Consider the following 16,213-nt stretch of genomic DNA (forward strand, 5'->3'; position numbering starts at 1 on the left):
ATGCAGATAAACACATTCATACGGATTTTTAAGGGCAGTGGCGCTAAGAGGACCTCCATCTCCTCTGACAGACGAGTGAGTGAAACCGCCGAGAGAATGTGAAACGAGGCGGGGAGTCGGGCTGGGAGTTTTGCCTTACAGACATGCTTCAGTAATCACACAGCAAGGAGGCAGACAGATAGGATGTTTCTTTGTGAAACAGCCATTTCCTCCATGCGGAGGTTCTTCCTGGCAAATCTAGCTCCTGGAACCTGACCCTGCTGCTTACAGTGAAAACCAGTACGCTCAGACAATCACATGTTACATGTTCAAACTGTTGCTTTTCCACTCAAGTGCTATGTTAATGTAAAATAGCAGCAATCAGACACACTGAAATATGTCACACACATCTGCGGGGCACACGTACTAATCTCACAGCTAATGGCTTAAGTTTGAGGTAAACAGTAAACAGCCCTGTGCGCCAGGACAGCTTGGTCTAGCGGCACACTGTCAATACTAATGACATCAGGACACAAAGTATCACTATGGAAACCTGGAGGCCCTGGGTCTGTCCCACACCCCTGTGTACTACCGGAAGGCTGCAAGAAAAAGAAGCCCAACTGGGGAAATAAAATGAAAGCGAAGGTAAGGAAAATCAAAAACAGAGAGTGCTAAAGGATGGAAGCTAGTGAATGAGATTCAGTAAAATGAAGACGGGTGAAATCAAGGGTGAGCCAATTGCCTGAAAGAAGGAAAGAGAAAGAGGGGGAACGGGTGAGTTGTGGGGTTTGGAGGCAATGGTTGGTTGAAGCTGGTTTGGAGCCAGAGGCGAGTGCTTGGTATGAAAACAGGCAGAGCAGTGTGCGGCAGCCAAGCCTGAGATTTAACTCTGCCGGAAGAGAGCTCCTTCCCCCCACCAAAAAAAAAAAAAAAAAAATCTGCACTCTCATCTTCTACCCCTCCTCCTGCATGCATCACCCTATCCATCACACACTCCATTCCACAGCCCGACCGCCTCTCCTTTTACTCAGCCACACTTTCAAACAGACCAGATGGGCTCAGTACACCCCACTGTCTGCTGCCATCGACATCACTGTAATGCTACCGGCCTCCTGAGCTGTTTTACTTCCAAGTACAGTTTTGCTAAAGTGACTGCTGCAAAACCAGCTTGGCACTGGATCACTGTGAGCAGGTCTAACAGTATGAATTAATGTGTGGCTCATTAAGGGGAAAAAAAGCAATACCTCTCATGTTAGATCAGTCAGAGCATGTTGGGTCTTGGCCTTCAAAAATATTTACTATCAAGCGTAAAATTGGCTGCTGGAGGGAAACTTAATTTAGCCTCAGTATTGTGCTTTGTCACCTGCCGGGCCGCCAAACACCTTTTGTGCTACGTGGGTCACAGAGGCATTTGGTCAGAACAATGTGAACTAATCACAGGAAGCCACATTTAAGAAGGAAACGAACATCGTAACAGAGTGGGTACAAACCCACTGTAGTCTGAGTTAAAGTCAGACTACAGGTGCTGGAAGATTAATAACTGCCTGTTTGTCTTTAATTCTCTTGCACAATTTTATATGTAAGAAATGCAATGTTTGAGCTTTAAAATGTTTTTGAAAATTTCTTCTTTACAAGCAATTATGTAAATTGGGGTTTAATAATATGGGCTGATTAGACTGAGATTTAATCAGTAATGTGATTTGGGAAATCGCATTGTCTAATTTAATTTGAGTTAAGCTTTTTTCTTTCCTCCTTTTTGGACTCATTGCCTTCTGACTCAAATCAGTTTCTGTTGAGCCTCAGCAGGCTCGAGAGATGGCGCCTAAGCAAATGAGATAACAAGTGCTGAACTGACAGACTGTCATCCAGTCACGTCTGCATAATCCCAGAGTATGGTGCTGGTGTCATGGTGGGATTTAAAATCTGGTTGCAGTGAGACAAAGGTGGTCAACAGAACACTTGGCTAAGAGTTATTTAAAAAGCAGAACTACTGAAAAATATTCATCCAGTTAAAACCTGTTTTAATATGCCTGACATCCTTTACTTTTTAAATTATTTTTAAGCATGTGGATATAGTACATGTGTTGCATTCATTTCATTCTTTTGTAAAATTAGTTTAAATGTTATGTAATAAATATCTAGCACAAATATTTTTGATTTGATATTTTTCTTCTAGAATCAAATCAAAGCATATTCAGAATGTATTCAAAATTTAAGCTGTTATTACCTGGTACTGTAATGTACATAACAAAGTCACAACAAAGAAAAGCGATATTTAGAGTCCTCCTATACAGTGTTGGTCAAGTTACTTGAAAAAAGTAATCAGTAACTAATTACTGATTACTTCCCCCAAAAAGTAATCCCGTTACTTTACTGATTACTTATTTTCAAAAGTAATTACTTACTTAGTTACTTAGTTACTTTTTAAAAACACGATTTACAACATGAAGAGGTGATAAAGCGATAGATCTTTCAGCCCAATTCTACCTTTTCTACATAATCCATCATACAAAATGTAATCAAATGGAAAAGTCCCTTTTTTAAAACTTGTTTTATTAGTTTTAATCTTTTAACTTTATGCATCAAGCAAAAATTTAATTATATGCAACATTCTCTGACTGGAAGAAATTTGTTTAATATTTAAACCTATTTTCTGCACATTCCAGCACATAAAATTATTGTTTTTTTTTGTGTTTACACTCACTCATTCAAATAGATGCAAGTAAAACACAGCAGAAAATAAATAAAGTCAAAGACTCAGCGGCCCTTTTGCTCTATTTTCACCTGTAAAGCAGGAGCAGGGTAGGCGGAGGTTTACCCTGGTGCAGGTGTGCCGCAGCGGTCAGTGGAAGAATCCGCGAGTTTCTCTGTGAGTTTCCCATTACGTCGTAGCGCTCTCGGTGCTTGCTCGGAAGTTTAGGGGGGTTTTTTGCTGTAAAAAGAAGTTTTCTTCCCACGCACGATGGACGCTAATGTTTTTGTCACTTTTTATGGAATCAAACTTAAACTAAGGTCAGTACTTCCACGCTTTAAACGCTGCAAGCTCATACTCGCTCCCGCACTCGATATATTATCCACTGTTGATCTGCACACAGCTGTTTTCACGAATGTTGCACTTGCTTACGTCACTGTCATGAGACATTCTCGCAAAAAAATCACAGTTTTAATAACGCAGTAACGCAGCGTTCCTACGTGAAAGTAATGGTAATCTAATTACCGTTTTTGCAATAGTAATCCCTTACTTTACTCGTTACTTGAAAAAAGTAATCAGATTACAACGCGTTACTGCCCATCTCTGCTCATATATCATCCACCATATACTTATATGTTGTCAGTACAAACAATGGCAGTAAGAAACATAGTTTTAATAGCCCTGTATAGCATAAATCATTAGCTTGACCCTGAAGACCTTGGTGGATTTAAGCCAAAGTGTAATGGATTGTTGACATCACTCTACACCTTCAACTTCAAATCTTTTATTACACCCAAGAAACATATAAGCAATCATAAATACTAAATTGCTCACTTTAAGTGTGCGGCAGATAGCTGCTGTTTATCACAAGTCGTCAATATCAGACGTGACTTATAGGTGAACAAAATATAAAAAGACTGAGTTCTGGTTTTCATGTGACATCATGTGTCGGAGAGCTGGATGTTCTGTACTCTGTGTGCGCTTCCATGTGCAGGACTCGGGGGTTGTGGGGTAGCACAGTGAGTGAAAAGAGACCGCAGGGAGAGGTTGACTGGTACTCCGTGTACTGCTGTTGTCTGCTGCTTCATACTGTAACATCTGGTTACATTATTTATCCAGTGCCATGTCTTCAGTGTATAACACCATTCAGATAGGACAGTAAAAGCTTTCACTGCAGTATGGCGCGAGCAGTGATGAAGCATTCCTCCCTCTTCCCTTCTCCCTCACACACACACATGCAACACTATACTCTGTGGTTCTGACAGATAGAAAACATAACAGATGACTCATAAACATCCTGCTATCTAAAGCTGTCTCTGCTCCAGACAATGTTTTGGTTTTGATTCCTGCCTCTTATCGACCCTAATGCTCAGGTTGTTTTGTACAATCAGAAGTGCAATGACTCTGCAACGGTGGATGGCTATTTTCAGAAGGATATAGGAAAAACTATGCTGGGAAACCATAAAACGGGCACCTAAACCAAGATCTAATTGGATCACAGCTATTGCTTCTATGGGTGCGGTTGGGTTTGGGTTTCTACAGGCAGCTGAAAGGAATACCAAGTCATGTCTGCTCCTTAAACTGAATGCTTACTATCCTCACAGCAGATGACATTGTCACCTCTCCTTCACTGTTTTCCTGCAGCTTTTTGGTAGGATTCATGTGAAAACAGCATTATTCTATTTTATTTTCACTATTCCCAAAAAAGAACTATGGTACAGTAACACTACAATTTTCATGCAGTTATATTGTTAGTTTAAATTATTTTCTGTATATTTTCTGTATAAATAAAAAGATTTTTAGCCACTTGGGGGCAGCGGAAACTACATGTGAATAAACAGGTATCAATATTAACTCTAGCTTAACTATTCTGGCCTCACCAGCTAGCCTTAACTTTGTATTTTAAGTGCTGCAAACTATGCAGTATCAAGAAAAATAGATACCTGCCCCAGTATACACATATATATGTTATCATCCCCACTGCACTCAGTATACATATGAAAAAAATATCTGTGACTGTATTTACTGTATATAGCAACTATTTTTGTAAACCATTATTTATTTATTTTCCATTTTTTTCTAATATCTAATATTTCTAATAATTCACTTTTTCTCATTGAGCCTTGTGCTGCTGTAACATGTGAATTTATTCATATGGATCCATTGCTGAGACTGGACCGAAAAATAATGTTGTAGGCTATGAAGCCATAAACCTTATAGCTCTTTGTGGTTTTATTATTATAATCCCTCTGATAAGCATCCAGTTATGATCCATTAATACAGATACATTATTTATAGCTACTTTAAGACTATTAACTGTAATAAAATTGGACATTGTTAAAAGTGCCGGTAGTTTGGTTTGCATTTGTGCTACATGTTTCTGTTGCACTCCTAAAGTTCTATTTTTTTCCACATTAGCTCAACCCCTACATCTGAACTGTACAAAAAACCCCACTGAACTACAAGTGCCAGTGTGTACCTCAACCCTTACACAACAAATACAACAACACCCACACAATCGGTACGTCTGCTTAAAGTGAAAAACCTGATTTCTTCCATTTTGGGCTGCATTGTTTCAAATACGCGTGGTCGCTTTGTTTTGTCATCTCTTGTACCATTTGTGCTTCTAATCGGCTGTATATTCTTGTCACAGCCGCAGCACAGTCTCATTAAAGTTTCATCCAAGCTAGTCTATTCTTCCAGTCTAAATTCACAAAGCTTTAAAAGGCTGCAGCGCAAACAAGAGAAGTCTGTGTGTGTCACCTTGGCATGCTGAACACTTGTTATGCCTTCCACTCCGGGAAGTCTAATTTTAATCGTATTGTGTGCGCTTCATAATGGAAATCACCAAAATAGGAATTAAAGACGAGAGCTAGGTATCAAAACTATTTTAATTACACCACAACAGTATCAAACGAATACTTCCTCTATAAGCTTGTTTAGCACACTCAAGACTATATATTGCACTGACTGCCTTATCTTTTTTTTTCCAGGGCCTAATAATAATACAAGATACAGGAGCACTGTCATGCCAAGGGTTTAATGAATTGATTTTTATTGCACCACTGTGAGCATGTTCACAATAACCTGCCTCATTCAACATCTCTTTTATAAAACCACAGAGGCAGATGGGCGGAGAGAGGGCAGAGGAAGCCCATCCTGATGTTCTATATATACCTCAGTCCCAATAGTAGTTGTGTCTCTGCTGCAGCCCGTCAGCTGGAGCACAAGCCCAGCAGTCAAGCTTGCAAAGGAGCCCCTTTGTCTGGCTCCCAACCGGGGCACAGTCGATGCTGTTTAACAAAAATGAAAGGGGGGGGTCGTCTCACCGTTAAGTTGCAGGCCAAAGGATGTAACATAATGTTTATTCTACTTCCACATATGACGAAACAGCGATAAAGAAACAGGACAAAGAGACCTGTGTCACTGTGTTTGCTGTAATAATACACTAACCCCTGTGAGGCACAGAGTCTCACTCATACTGTAAATGTGCGCTTCTTTTCTTGTTTTCCTGCAGATTTGCTGCGGAAACTTAGCAGGAAGTGTTTGCTGTAAAGTGAGATTACGGGAAAATCCTGTGTGAGGAGGACACTGATATGTTATGGTGTTTTTGTCTCACTGTGCAAGAGAACGTCATGTTTCTTTCAGTTGTCAGTGGCTCCTGAGATCCTCTGCTTTTTCCAGATAGTGTATTATCTGCCATTTATTTCCGTCTGTTACAAGCACCCAACTTGTCTCGCTTTATTTAATTCAGTATTTAAATAATTCTTGTATACTTCATATTCCTCGCCATTGTCTATCTAGGCTCTCCTTTTGTTGCTCTCTCTTTCCTCTCACATCCATCAGGTTGCAGCAGATGGCTGCCCCTCTTTGAGCCAGGTTCTGCTTGAGGTCTCGTCCTGTTAAAGTTCCCCAATATTCCGAGGTGACTGATTATAGGGAATTTTCCTCTTAAGGTCTTCTCTCAAATTATTGTAAATTCTTTACCTTGCAATATAGAGCAACCCGAGATGGTTGTAGCTCTAAAGTGGCACTAAACAGAACAGTTTTGTTTTCATGTTACTGTAAACTGCCTGTGGAGCAAGGGCAGGAGCTGTCAAGAACCAGACTAAGATACATATTTCTAAGCTTAGGCCTAGGCTGCCACTCGTTTGACAAACCACCTAATTTATCTCCCATTTAGGACGGGCCAGTCCATCTACTGGTTAAGAACAGTGACAGTGAACCAAAGCAATACAGAACAGTGACAGTGAACCAAAGCAATACAGGTCATAAAACATAAACAGTGCACTGAATGACACTAAAGGGATCCGCATAATTGTTTAGTTACTTGGAGTTGCTCGGCCCCATGTTAAAATACATTTTTATTTAGTACAACTTTAATCTTTACACAGCTGGGAAAAAAGAATGGATGCATGACTACAGCTTTGGTCATTCGTTTGCTAAAACCGAAACAAATCTTCTACTTTGTCATTCTAATCCTTTGCATGCAGCCACACTTCTTTTTACATTTACACCACTAGGCCTATGTCATGAGAGCACCTGCAGGCAACAAGCCAGAAAAGTGTCTTGCTCTAGGGGAGATACAGCATGGGACGTCAGAGGAGCAATCCAGGTGGGAAGAAAACCTTTTCAAGGGGCGATCGTGGCTCAAGAGTTGGGAGTTCGCCTTGTAATCGGAAGGTTGCCGGTTCGAGCCCCGGCTCGGACAGTCTCGGTCGTTGTGTCCTTGGGCAAGACACTTCACCCGTTGCCTACTGGTGGTGGTCAGAGGGCCCGGTGGCGCCAGTGTCCGGCAGCCTCGCCTCTGTCAGTGCGCCCCAGGGTGGCTGTGGCTACAATGTAGCTTGCCATCACCTGTGTGTGAATGGGTGGATGACTGGATATGTAAAGCGCTTTGGGGTCCTTAGGGACTAGTAAAGCGCTATATAAATACAGGCCATTTACCATTTACCATTAGGGTACTGTTCAGTCTTTGAAACCTCCTATTAGTTGTCTTCTCTGTTTTAGATAAGCTTTCTAGAATATGTGGAAATAACCCCATTTGATCTTTCCTATCTCAGCTTGGATACTATTTAATTAACGAGTTAAAAAGCGAGCTAATGGACATGCGATACTAACTGCAGGAGTATCCTATCCCTTCAAGGGCTGTGTCCTTTTTGACAAGCTGAAGCAGAACAGTCACACTTGTAAGTGTGTGAATTATGTGAGTTTGGTATGTAGGGTGTTTGTCCCCAACGGCATGCAAGGGCAGGATGATTACGACAAGTGTGTTTTGAGCCGTGAACTGGGTGTCTGCCAGGGTAACAACAACAGAGCAGGATGTAAGATAAGGGAATGAACACACACACAAGCATATGCGATGTTCCTCAAACACAAACACACGCTGTTCTTCAAACAGAAAACTCCAACTCAGTGTCATGCTTTGTCAGACTGTCGACAGAAGTTCCCCTCCGGCAATGCCACGAAAAGCTCTTACAAATAAAAAAACCACGATGTAGCAAAAATACACAAATGCACATGCGTGGCACGAGACACGTGTCAGCTATACCTAATAATCACAGAGACTTGACACAGATCTAATCTTCAAAAGTTTAATTAATTAATTAAAAATCACTTCCCTTTTCAGCTTTTTTCCCCCCTAGCATAATAATGTACCACAGGTTTCCCCTTAGACACTACAGCCAATAGATGAGGAAGCTGATGCAGGACTTGCTCTGCTGATTGATGGCAGTTTGAGATGTGGTGAGATGTCAGTTGGGGGTTGCACTTTTTCTTTTTTTCCTGACTCAAACACAAAGTATCAGCAAAGAGAGACACACATATGCAGTCCCTTCAGAAAACTTGAAGACTTAATCCATCACACCCCTACTGACAGACTCATGAAAAAAGGAGAAAAGTGAACACCAGGGGACAAAAAAAGACAGATAAAAGCCACAGAGAGACCAATGCAAACTTATAAACTTATACAGGGAGGCAGACAAAAGCTTGCAGTGTATCCCTCAGAGACTGGACCCAGGTGAATCCGAATGATGCTGGCACATTGCTCTCTACAATGGCCCAGATAAACAAAGAGAACACACACCGACACACACACCATGGTCAGTGCAGTGCTTATATAATATATTTTCCACTAACATGGTAACTGCACACTCATCTTCCCTGCGGTGAACTCCGCTCAGCTGGAGCGGACATGAAGGAGGACTACAGTGATGCACCACCCAGCTTCCTTCAGACCAGCATGTCTGAATAAGGGGCAATAAATGCCAACAAGGTCAAAACGGGACACGCGAGCAAAAGCTTTTACGCAACGCAAGCGCATGCATAGATTCTAGCACAAAAACATCTACCTTCTCTTACTTTTTAAAACACACCCAAACACATAGTGTGCAGAGGTATTTATCTCTCTTTTTCTTTCTTTTGTTTTTAACACATCATATTTCTAAGGTGATCTGCTGTGTCATCTCACTCTGCTGGCCTCCAGCACATGAGATTCAACATCTCTTACTCCTGCTTTCTCCATACAACTGTTTCATATTTCTTCACACAGGGAGCAGCACAGGATCGTGTATCATATTACTGAGGCTGAACAAGGCAGCCGTGGTTTTTTTCTTCTTCTTCTTGATCTATCACTTCCTCTATTATACCACTCTCTCATGTCAGGCGGAGGGATGGAGACTCAGAAAGTGAGTAAACAAGCTTGGAGTGAAGGCAGTGAAAAACATTTTGTATGTTGGCCGCACCTCTTAACATCGGGGAGCTCAAACTGGGTTGTATTTGCGATCGAATGCAGTAATGATAAACATTTCTATCATATTTACGCCATGTGATCATGGTGAGAAACTAGGCTACAGGACAAGCAGGTCAATTTATATTTTACAAGATAAATATAACAAATTTATTAAAATCCACATATGTACACTCTGAGTATAAAAGAAATGTTTTCCAAACTCATTTGTTAAAAACCTTTTTTGTAAGTTATTTTGTTGTGATTCACATTTTGTGCAATGCATTGCTCCTGATCTCATTAATAGCCTGCATCCAGTATTAGATAAACACACTTTAAACCTTGGACCTTGGATTTTATACAGATTCAACATTAGTGTGGCCGATATAAATAAGATGAAGTTTATTGACGTCAGATACTGATGTTTATCTGATGTGTTGTGTCACTTTTGTGCTGATTAAATGTTCAAAAGCTGTGTGATGGAGATCTAAATGACTTTGAAACAGGTATATGTTCAAAATGCACTCAGATTTACTTCCACTGCACAATCAGAGCTAACAAAAAACAAAATAAACTGGCACTGGCTATGAGGCAAACTGTTAGCCATAATTTCACATCTGATGCCGCTTTAAGTGCTGTAATTAATGTTTGATATTCATACTTTTAATGGCTAATCAAGATTAAATTAGCCAGAAGGATGGGGGGGAGAAAAATGAAATTTAGAACCGGGAAAGATCTGTGATGAAATAGAGAAGACATGTAAAAAGTGCAAGAGTAGGTAGCCTCAAGTGCTTCTTCTTCTTTGGTGAATATATACAGTATATAGGTCAGCTCTACATGCTGTGAAAGACCTTGTTGATGCCCACAACATACTGGGATGTACAGTGTATCACACTATCTTCCCTTCTACCAGAAGGCTGAGGGCAGAGCGCACACAGGAAAGAGGGCAACCATGCAAAGCTAAATAATGCAATGCCTCAGTCTCCACATTATGACCTAGTAAGTGGTTGGTTATACAAACACTCAGACCCTCTTGGGCTGTGTCTGACAGCACAATCAACAGGATTATGAAGTCATTTCTCGGTCTAACGGCATGTCAATTCACCATTTTAACTTCAGGGACTCCAGAGGAATAACTGGAATGGGTGAATGTGAGAGGTTTGGGCGATATCTGGAGATGCCTAGATGCTCTTGAATTAAGTGATCTAGGCAGTGTGAGCTGGTGAAATGAATGAGAGAACCATGAGTAAGGAGCAATGTGGGTACTTGTCATGCAACTCCACAAACTGACTTTCTCTCTTGGCATCCTGTAGGCCTGTGTGTTGACACCTTTAAAGGGAGCAAAATGCGAGTGGAGTGATACTGTTTACAAGACACAGTCTCTCTCTCTCTCTCACACACACACACACACACACACACACACACACACACACACAAACACACACACACACACACAGAGCCTTGGAACACTTTCTATAATTTGCATCAGAAATTGAGAAAGGGCTCCTTCAACTTCATGCATAGTGTCAAATCTGCATTGGTCTGGGTTAACTACTGGTTAAGCCTTAGCCCTTCAAGTGGCCAGCCTAACTTCTGCACATGTGTATCATATGTGCAGCAGCATAAAAACATTGATGTCACAAGGCACAAACTAAGCGACTCACAGACCCGTGAAAGCCACCCCCGGTTAAGCGTTCCACCCTACCTTCGGTGTGGCAAGTGGAGGACAGGATGGTGCTCGGAGGGCGGAAGAGATACGGGAGATAACGGGAAAAACATTTCATCTTCTTCTCCGGTGCTTGCTAACGGGTGTAGAGCGCTGCGTTGCGGGCTCCACATCCGCACTGCTGCCGCCGACAGCCAGCCACAGAGGATCCGGGGAGGTTCGGAGAGGAGGAGGGGGGAGTGAAATAGGCTCTGTCCGCGGTGCAGGGGGGCTATGACAGCATCACTTTTTCACAGGCAGGCAGGGAGGCAGGCAGGCAGTAGGCTCCGGTAGATCTGCGCTTCACCCGGGGAGCGAATAGCGCACGGTGTCAGCGCGTCTCCGCTTCGGCAGGTCTCTCCGTGTATGTGGGCGAGTTTGTCTGAGCAGGACAGGGGGTCGCTTCTGTCCTCTTATCATGGGAGGTCAATGTATGTGTGGTCTGCTGGTGTGAACACCCTCCTCGTGTTTATTTCTCAGTGTATTTGGGTTTAAATAAAATAAAAAAAAGAGCAGGAAAAGCGCAATTACATCTGCGAGAGCCAGGAAGTTTTGCCTTATAAATTTGGTAGTCTGTTTTATATTAAATGTAGCTAAGGGCAAATACTTTGATTGGAAATTACACTGAATGTTTTTTGGGGTGTGTATTACCGATAGAACATGTGTTTTGCCGATCTATTAGTGCTACTCACACTTATCCCTGATGCCTAAAAGAGGGTTGTGTGGTGCACAGAGCCCAGAACTTGATGAATCATAGACAAAACTTGTTTGTAGACCAGGTTACCGATTAACTAAGTTTAGCGCCATCTTGTGGAAATATTTAATGTAGCTAGAAAACATAAGTTATAACGTCACAAAAAACAAACCTAGTAAACATCGTTGTGCATGTTTACTAAAAACGCCCCTGCAATTTTATCAACTAAAAATTATTACGTGGCATTATTTAAAAAATAAATTTGTTATGGTGAATAAAAATCTTAACGGTCACCTTCTTTTAGTCGAATTTAACTCCTCGTAGCACACGCAGCACTTAAACAAGTTTCAGTACGACGAAATTGTGTCATCTTTGCCAGACCCCTCTGTGTTTACGCTTGCGTTTATCTGTGTTATCATTTTAAACACTGACTTCTCGCGAGACTTGAGTGTGAACTAATGCCAGCGGAAGTAGTTTGCGAGTCTCTTTTCCGCCGGCCATAGAGGAGCAAAGGCAGGGTAAGAATTCCCGGCAGATGAATTCGCCAAAGTTATCGTTATCCATCCTGCTTTTAATACCACTGTGTGTCCGTATACAAGTGTAAACCCCACATATACTTCAGTACAATTAAAAATCAGCGAATATTGGCTTCGTGTTGACGATGGATTACTAAATAAACGCTGTCAGTAGTTGGTCTCCCTGTTAGGTCCTTCAGTATCCGCATGTCGGTTAGCGATAGTGAACCAGCTCTACTCCTGGTGCTAGCCTTTAATATTTGACCAATTTTACATTCTGTAACTGTAATGGGCTTTTAAAAACATTGTTTTGGAAGTGTGTAGTTTGTTCAACCACTGTACCGAGTTTATGTTGATATCCCGCTTCGGTCTGACGGCTATCTTATGCTAACTACTTGAGCTAGCTTAATAGTCGCCTTTAAAACGTAGCACAACCTAGCCAGGTACCTAATACAGCAAAATAACACACATAGTGGACATTCTAGGTTTGGGTTCTCAGTTGCTTTATGTGGTGTCGGAAGATAGTAGTGTGTACTTTAACCCTACATTCTTATATTTTCTTAAAACTGTCGATCCTGATCCACAATTTGAGTGGACTGTTTTGCAAGCAAGTGCAGCCTTTATCGCCTGGGTTTGTCAATGTGCCATTACTTGTTTCTTTACAGCATCATGAAGCTCAATCCCTTTGTAACATCCTCCCGTCGCAAGAACCGTAAGAGGCACTTCAATGCCCCCTCACACATCAGGAGGAAGATCATGTCTTCCCCCCTGTCTAAGGAGCTCCGCCAGAAATACAACGTGAGGTCCATGCCCATCCGCAAAGATGACGAAGTCCAGGTAATGTGGTTTGTATTGCTAAGGGGTTCTTTTTTATAGCTGATGTGCAACATGTTAGGCAGATTAGTCTGACCTCCTTGTGTATTTACATACAGGTTGTCCGTGGACACTACAAAGGCCAGCAGATTGGCAAAGTAGTCCAGGTCTACAGGAAAAAGTATGTCATCTACATCGAGCGTGTGCAGAGAGAGAAGGCCAATGGAACAACAGTCCATGTTGGCATCCACCCCAGCAAGGTGAGACGTAATTGAATAGATACTGAGTTTGTGTGAGTAGACTTGTTCCGTGGTATAGTCACACATGGTGCTTACTGGCTTCATATCTGTTTGGTTTGTTTGTGTCAGGAAGATGTAGTCTTGAGCTTTTCATGTCACAAGCTCTTAAGCTGATCAACACAAATTCAATGTGGAGGGTAGCTATATAAGTATTTCTTGGGTATTTTGGGGTTCTTAGTGTTTTTTATCTATTGTAATTTTGAAAGTTGAGGTATTTTAGCTCTTGATGTTTGTTTCTTTTCCTAACAGCTGGCTCAGAGCCCTGTTCCAAGAAGCATGTTCAACAAATAAAGTTTATATATAAACTTTGAGTTTAAGTCTAAGATCTGCAACTCTTAAGCTGTGTCCACACTGAAAACAATTGTCGTGTTGTGCCTTTTAGCCGTATTCTTCATTCTGTGGTAGTCTTTTCAGTCACTGGTCTGAAAGTGTGAGGGGTCCCACCTACTTCACATTGATAACAGTTACTTCACTCAAAGTCGACAAATATCATTCACTTTTTGTTGTCTGCTTACCAGATTGCTTTGAACTGCTAAAGATTTTGGTTTCAGAACAGCTGATCAGAATATCTTCATTGAACTTGAGTGTTCACCTTTAGTTAAGCACATGCATGAGTAGAAAAAATGTAAAGGAAGCCATCAGTGGAGCTCTGACACCCAGAATCATAGGATCGTGGGATTCCAGCATTTTCCTCATGTCTGGATTAACAAACCGAGGGATGTTTGCTAAATCTGCTTCCATGAGTGGGCCCCAGTCACTACAGTTGTAAACTTCAATAGCATTCAGGTGCTTGACTCTCTCATCTTGCAGTCGGACAGACTACTTGACTAGTTGTGGTTGTGTGGGACGGTAGTAGCCAAAGGCGGTGTGTGTTGTGATCTGGAGATTGTAAACTGGTGTTATGGTTGATGTCGTTGGCATACTCTCTGCACATGTATGCAGAGAGCAAAGTAAAGTGGAGTCAAATTCCTTACTTGTTAAGCACAAACCAAATAAGGGTGACTCTGATGTATCTGATTCTGCTCATTGCACTTCAACGCCACCTTAGACCCATTTAAATCTGGATACTGGGTGTTGTCCAGTCGCTGTAGTCTGCTGCTAAATTGATACATTTTCAAGACTCAATCACTGCATTAGTGCTGGTAAAGAAGAAGTCAAAACAAGTAAACATTTTTATTATGGAGAATTTTTCAACTGCTGCGGTAGTATCCCGCTGTGCTATTGGGAAATCCCTATGTTCCTGAAGTTAATTTATCAAGGGACCAACTCACTCCCACTTGTCTCCAGTGAGGCTGCAGTGTTTTCAAAAAGAAAAGGAAACTTTACATCGAGCCCAAATGACACCAAATCTCACTATGCACCAGCAACTCACTAAGGACTTCTTTTGTGGACAGTCTAGGATTACTAGATATAAGAAGATGCCATATCTAAGCCAGACTTCAGGTTTCTATATTACACGTGTGTAAAGCTGCCTGTTGGGCTAAGATTTGCTTCTAACTAATTATGTCTTAATCCTGCTCCCGGGTGCACACCCTAAACTCTGATTACAGGTAGACTTGAGAGAAATTTCACTTGGTATTTGACACAGTGTTTCATCATACTCTGACACTTGGTGTTATGAGCACTGAAATTGAAAAATCAAAGTGACCAAATAACATTTTGTGAAGTGCAGTTGCTCTGGTTTAGCTGGATTATAGATTTTTTCTTTCTTTTTTTTTAAATTTGCTGATGCTGTTCGGTTTTAAATTGCAGTGTAATGCATTAAACTACCACAGAACCTCTTTCTGTCAGTTCTGTAAATCTGTAAACACTGGTGGATAGCTGAAGCAAGTACAGAGCTAATGGGAGAGCATGTGACATCCTAGATGCGGAACATTAGTAATTTAAGAAGAATTATATTTGAATTTCAGCATGTCCCTTTTGATTCAATTTTTTATTTTTTATTTTTATTTTTTTTAAACGTAAACTGGAAAAGCAAGATTTTCCTTGTAGAGTAAAAATAATAATCCTTGGTTACAAAAACAGTGGGAAATGTTTCAATTATTAAGCAATGTCTTTTTGTTAAATTTTATTAAAGAGATTTGAAGGTAATTTCAGACATATTGCTGATGTATCCATGAGAGAATACATGTTTGTTTACCAAGATGTTTTTGTGTCTGCAGGTGGTCATCACCAGGCTAAAGCTGGACAAAGACCGCAAGAAGATCCTGGAGCGCAAGGCCAAGTCTCGTGCTGATGGAAAGGAGAAGGGCAAATACAAGGAGGAGACCATTGAGAAGATGCAGGAGTGAAAATGATCTTTTGCTATCAATAAACTCTGTAAATGGACCTCATGTTGTCTGTCATATTTTCGTTGTAACGCCCTAAACTCGGGAATGTTTTTTAATGTTTTATTTTAAACATGCTTGTCTTTTTTATGGAAATTAACACTTGGGTATACTGTATGCCTTCAAAGTCATGTTCAAATCTCTAAACAGCACACTGTATTATAAGGAATTTAATGAATTGGCCAGTGCTGCTGCTTAATTAAAAACAAGCTGACTGACTACACACCACCTCAGCTTCTATGTTAATTGATTTCACTATGAAATGATGAGGTGAAAATCCAAAATACTGTGCAAGAAACAAAAAAATATTTCAAAGCATTTAAGCAAAAATATGGAAACCCAGCATTTGCTCTAACAGATCCAGATTAATATACTTTATGGATCCTCCAAAGGAAATTACTTTTAAGGCACCAGGATAAAGGATAAAAATGAAATCTTATATCCTGACAGGTGTGTTCACCT

At 41.0% G+C, this 16,213-nt stretch overlaps 2 protein-coding genes across 2 annotated transcripts in view; one reads left to right on the forward strand and one right to left on the reverse strand.

Moving 5' to 3' along the window:
- The window catches only part of ppp2r2ba (protein phosphatase 2, regulatory subunit B, beta a), a 43,126-nt gene extending 31,064 nt beyond the window's left edge, over positions 1-12,062 (reverse strand). Inside the window, exon 1 of the mRNA XM_004541099.4 lies at positions 11,104-12,062. Coding sequence (XP_004541156.1) covers positions 11,104-11,182 — 79 coding nt within the window. The 5' untranslated portion in view covers positions 11,183-12,062. The remainder of the gene's footprint in view (positions 1-11,103) is intronic.
- A 99-nt stretch (positions 12,063-12,161) lies between these two features.
- Positions 12,162-15,752, forward strand: rpl26 (ribosomal protein L26). The gene is made up of 4 exons (XM_004541102.2): positions 12,162-12,315; positions 12,978-13,149; positions 13,245-13,385; positions 15,587-15,752. Exons 2-4 carry the CDS (start codon positions 12,982-12,984, stop codon positions 15,713-15,715), a joined length of 438 nt encoding a protein of 145 aa, XP_004541159.1. The 5' UTR covers positions 12,162-12,315; positions 12,978-12,981; the 3' UTR covers positions 15,716-15,752.
- The last annotated feature ends 461 nt before the right edge of the window (positions 15,753-16,213 follow it).

Source organism: Maylandia zebra, linkage group LG2 (assembly GCF_041146795.1).
Source record: "Maylandia zebra isolate NMK-2024a linkage group LG2, Mzebra_GT3a, whole genome shotgun sequence".
Taxonomy (NCBI): Eukaryota; Metazoa; Chordata; class Actinopteri; order Cichliformes; family Cichlidae; genus Maylandia; species Maylandia zebra.

Excerpts from the sequence above, each read along its gene's own strand:
- rpl26 (XM_004541102.2), top strand. The coding sequence starts at position 12,982 with ATGAAGCTCAATCCCTTTGTAACATCCTCCCGTCGCAAGAACCGTAAG. Across the intron at positions 13,150-13,244 it reads GCAAAGATGACGAAGTCCAG|GTTGTCCGTGGACACTACAA; the intron begins GTAATGTGGTTT and ends ATTTACATACAG. Across the intron at positions 13,386-15,586 it reads TTGGCATCCACCCCAGCAAG|GTGGTCATCACCAGGCTAAA; the intron begins GTGAGACGTAAT and ends TTGTGTCTGCAG.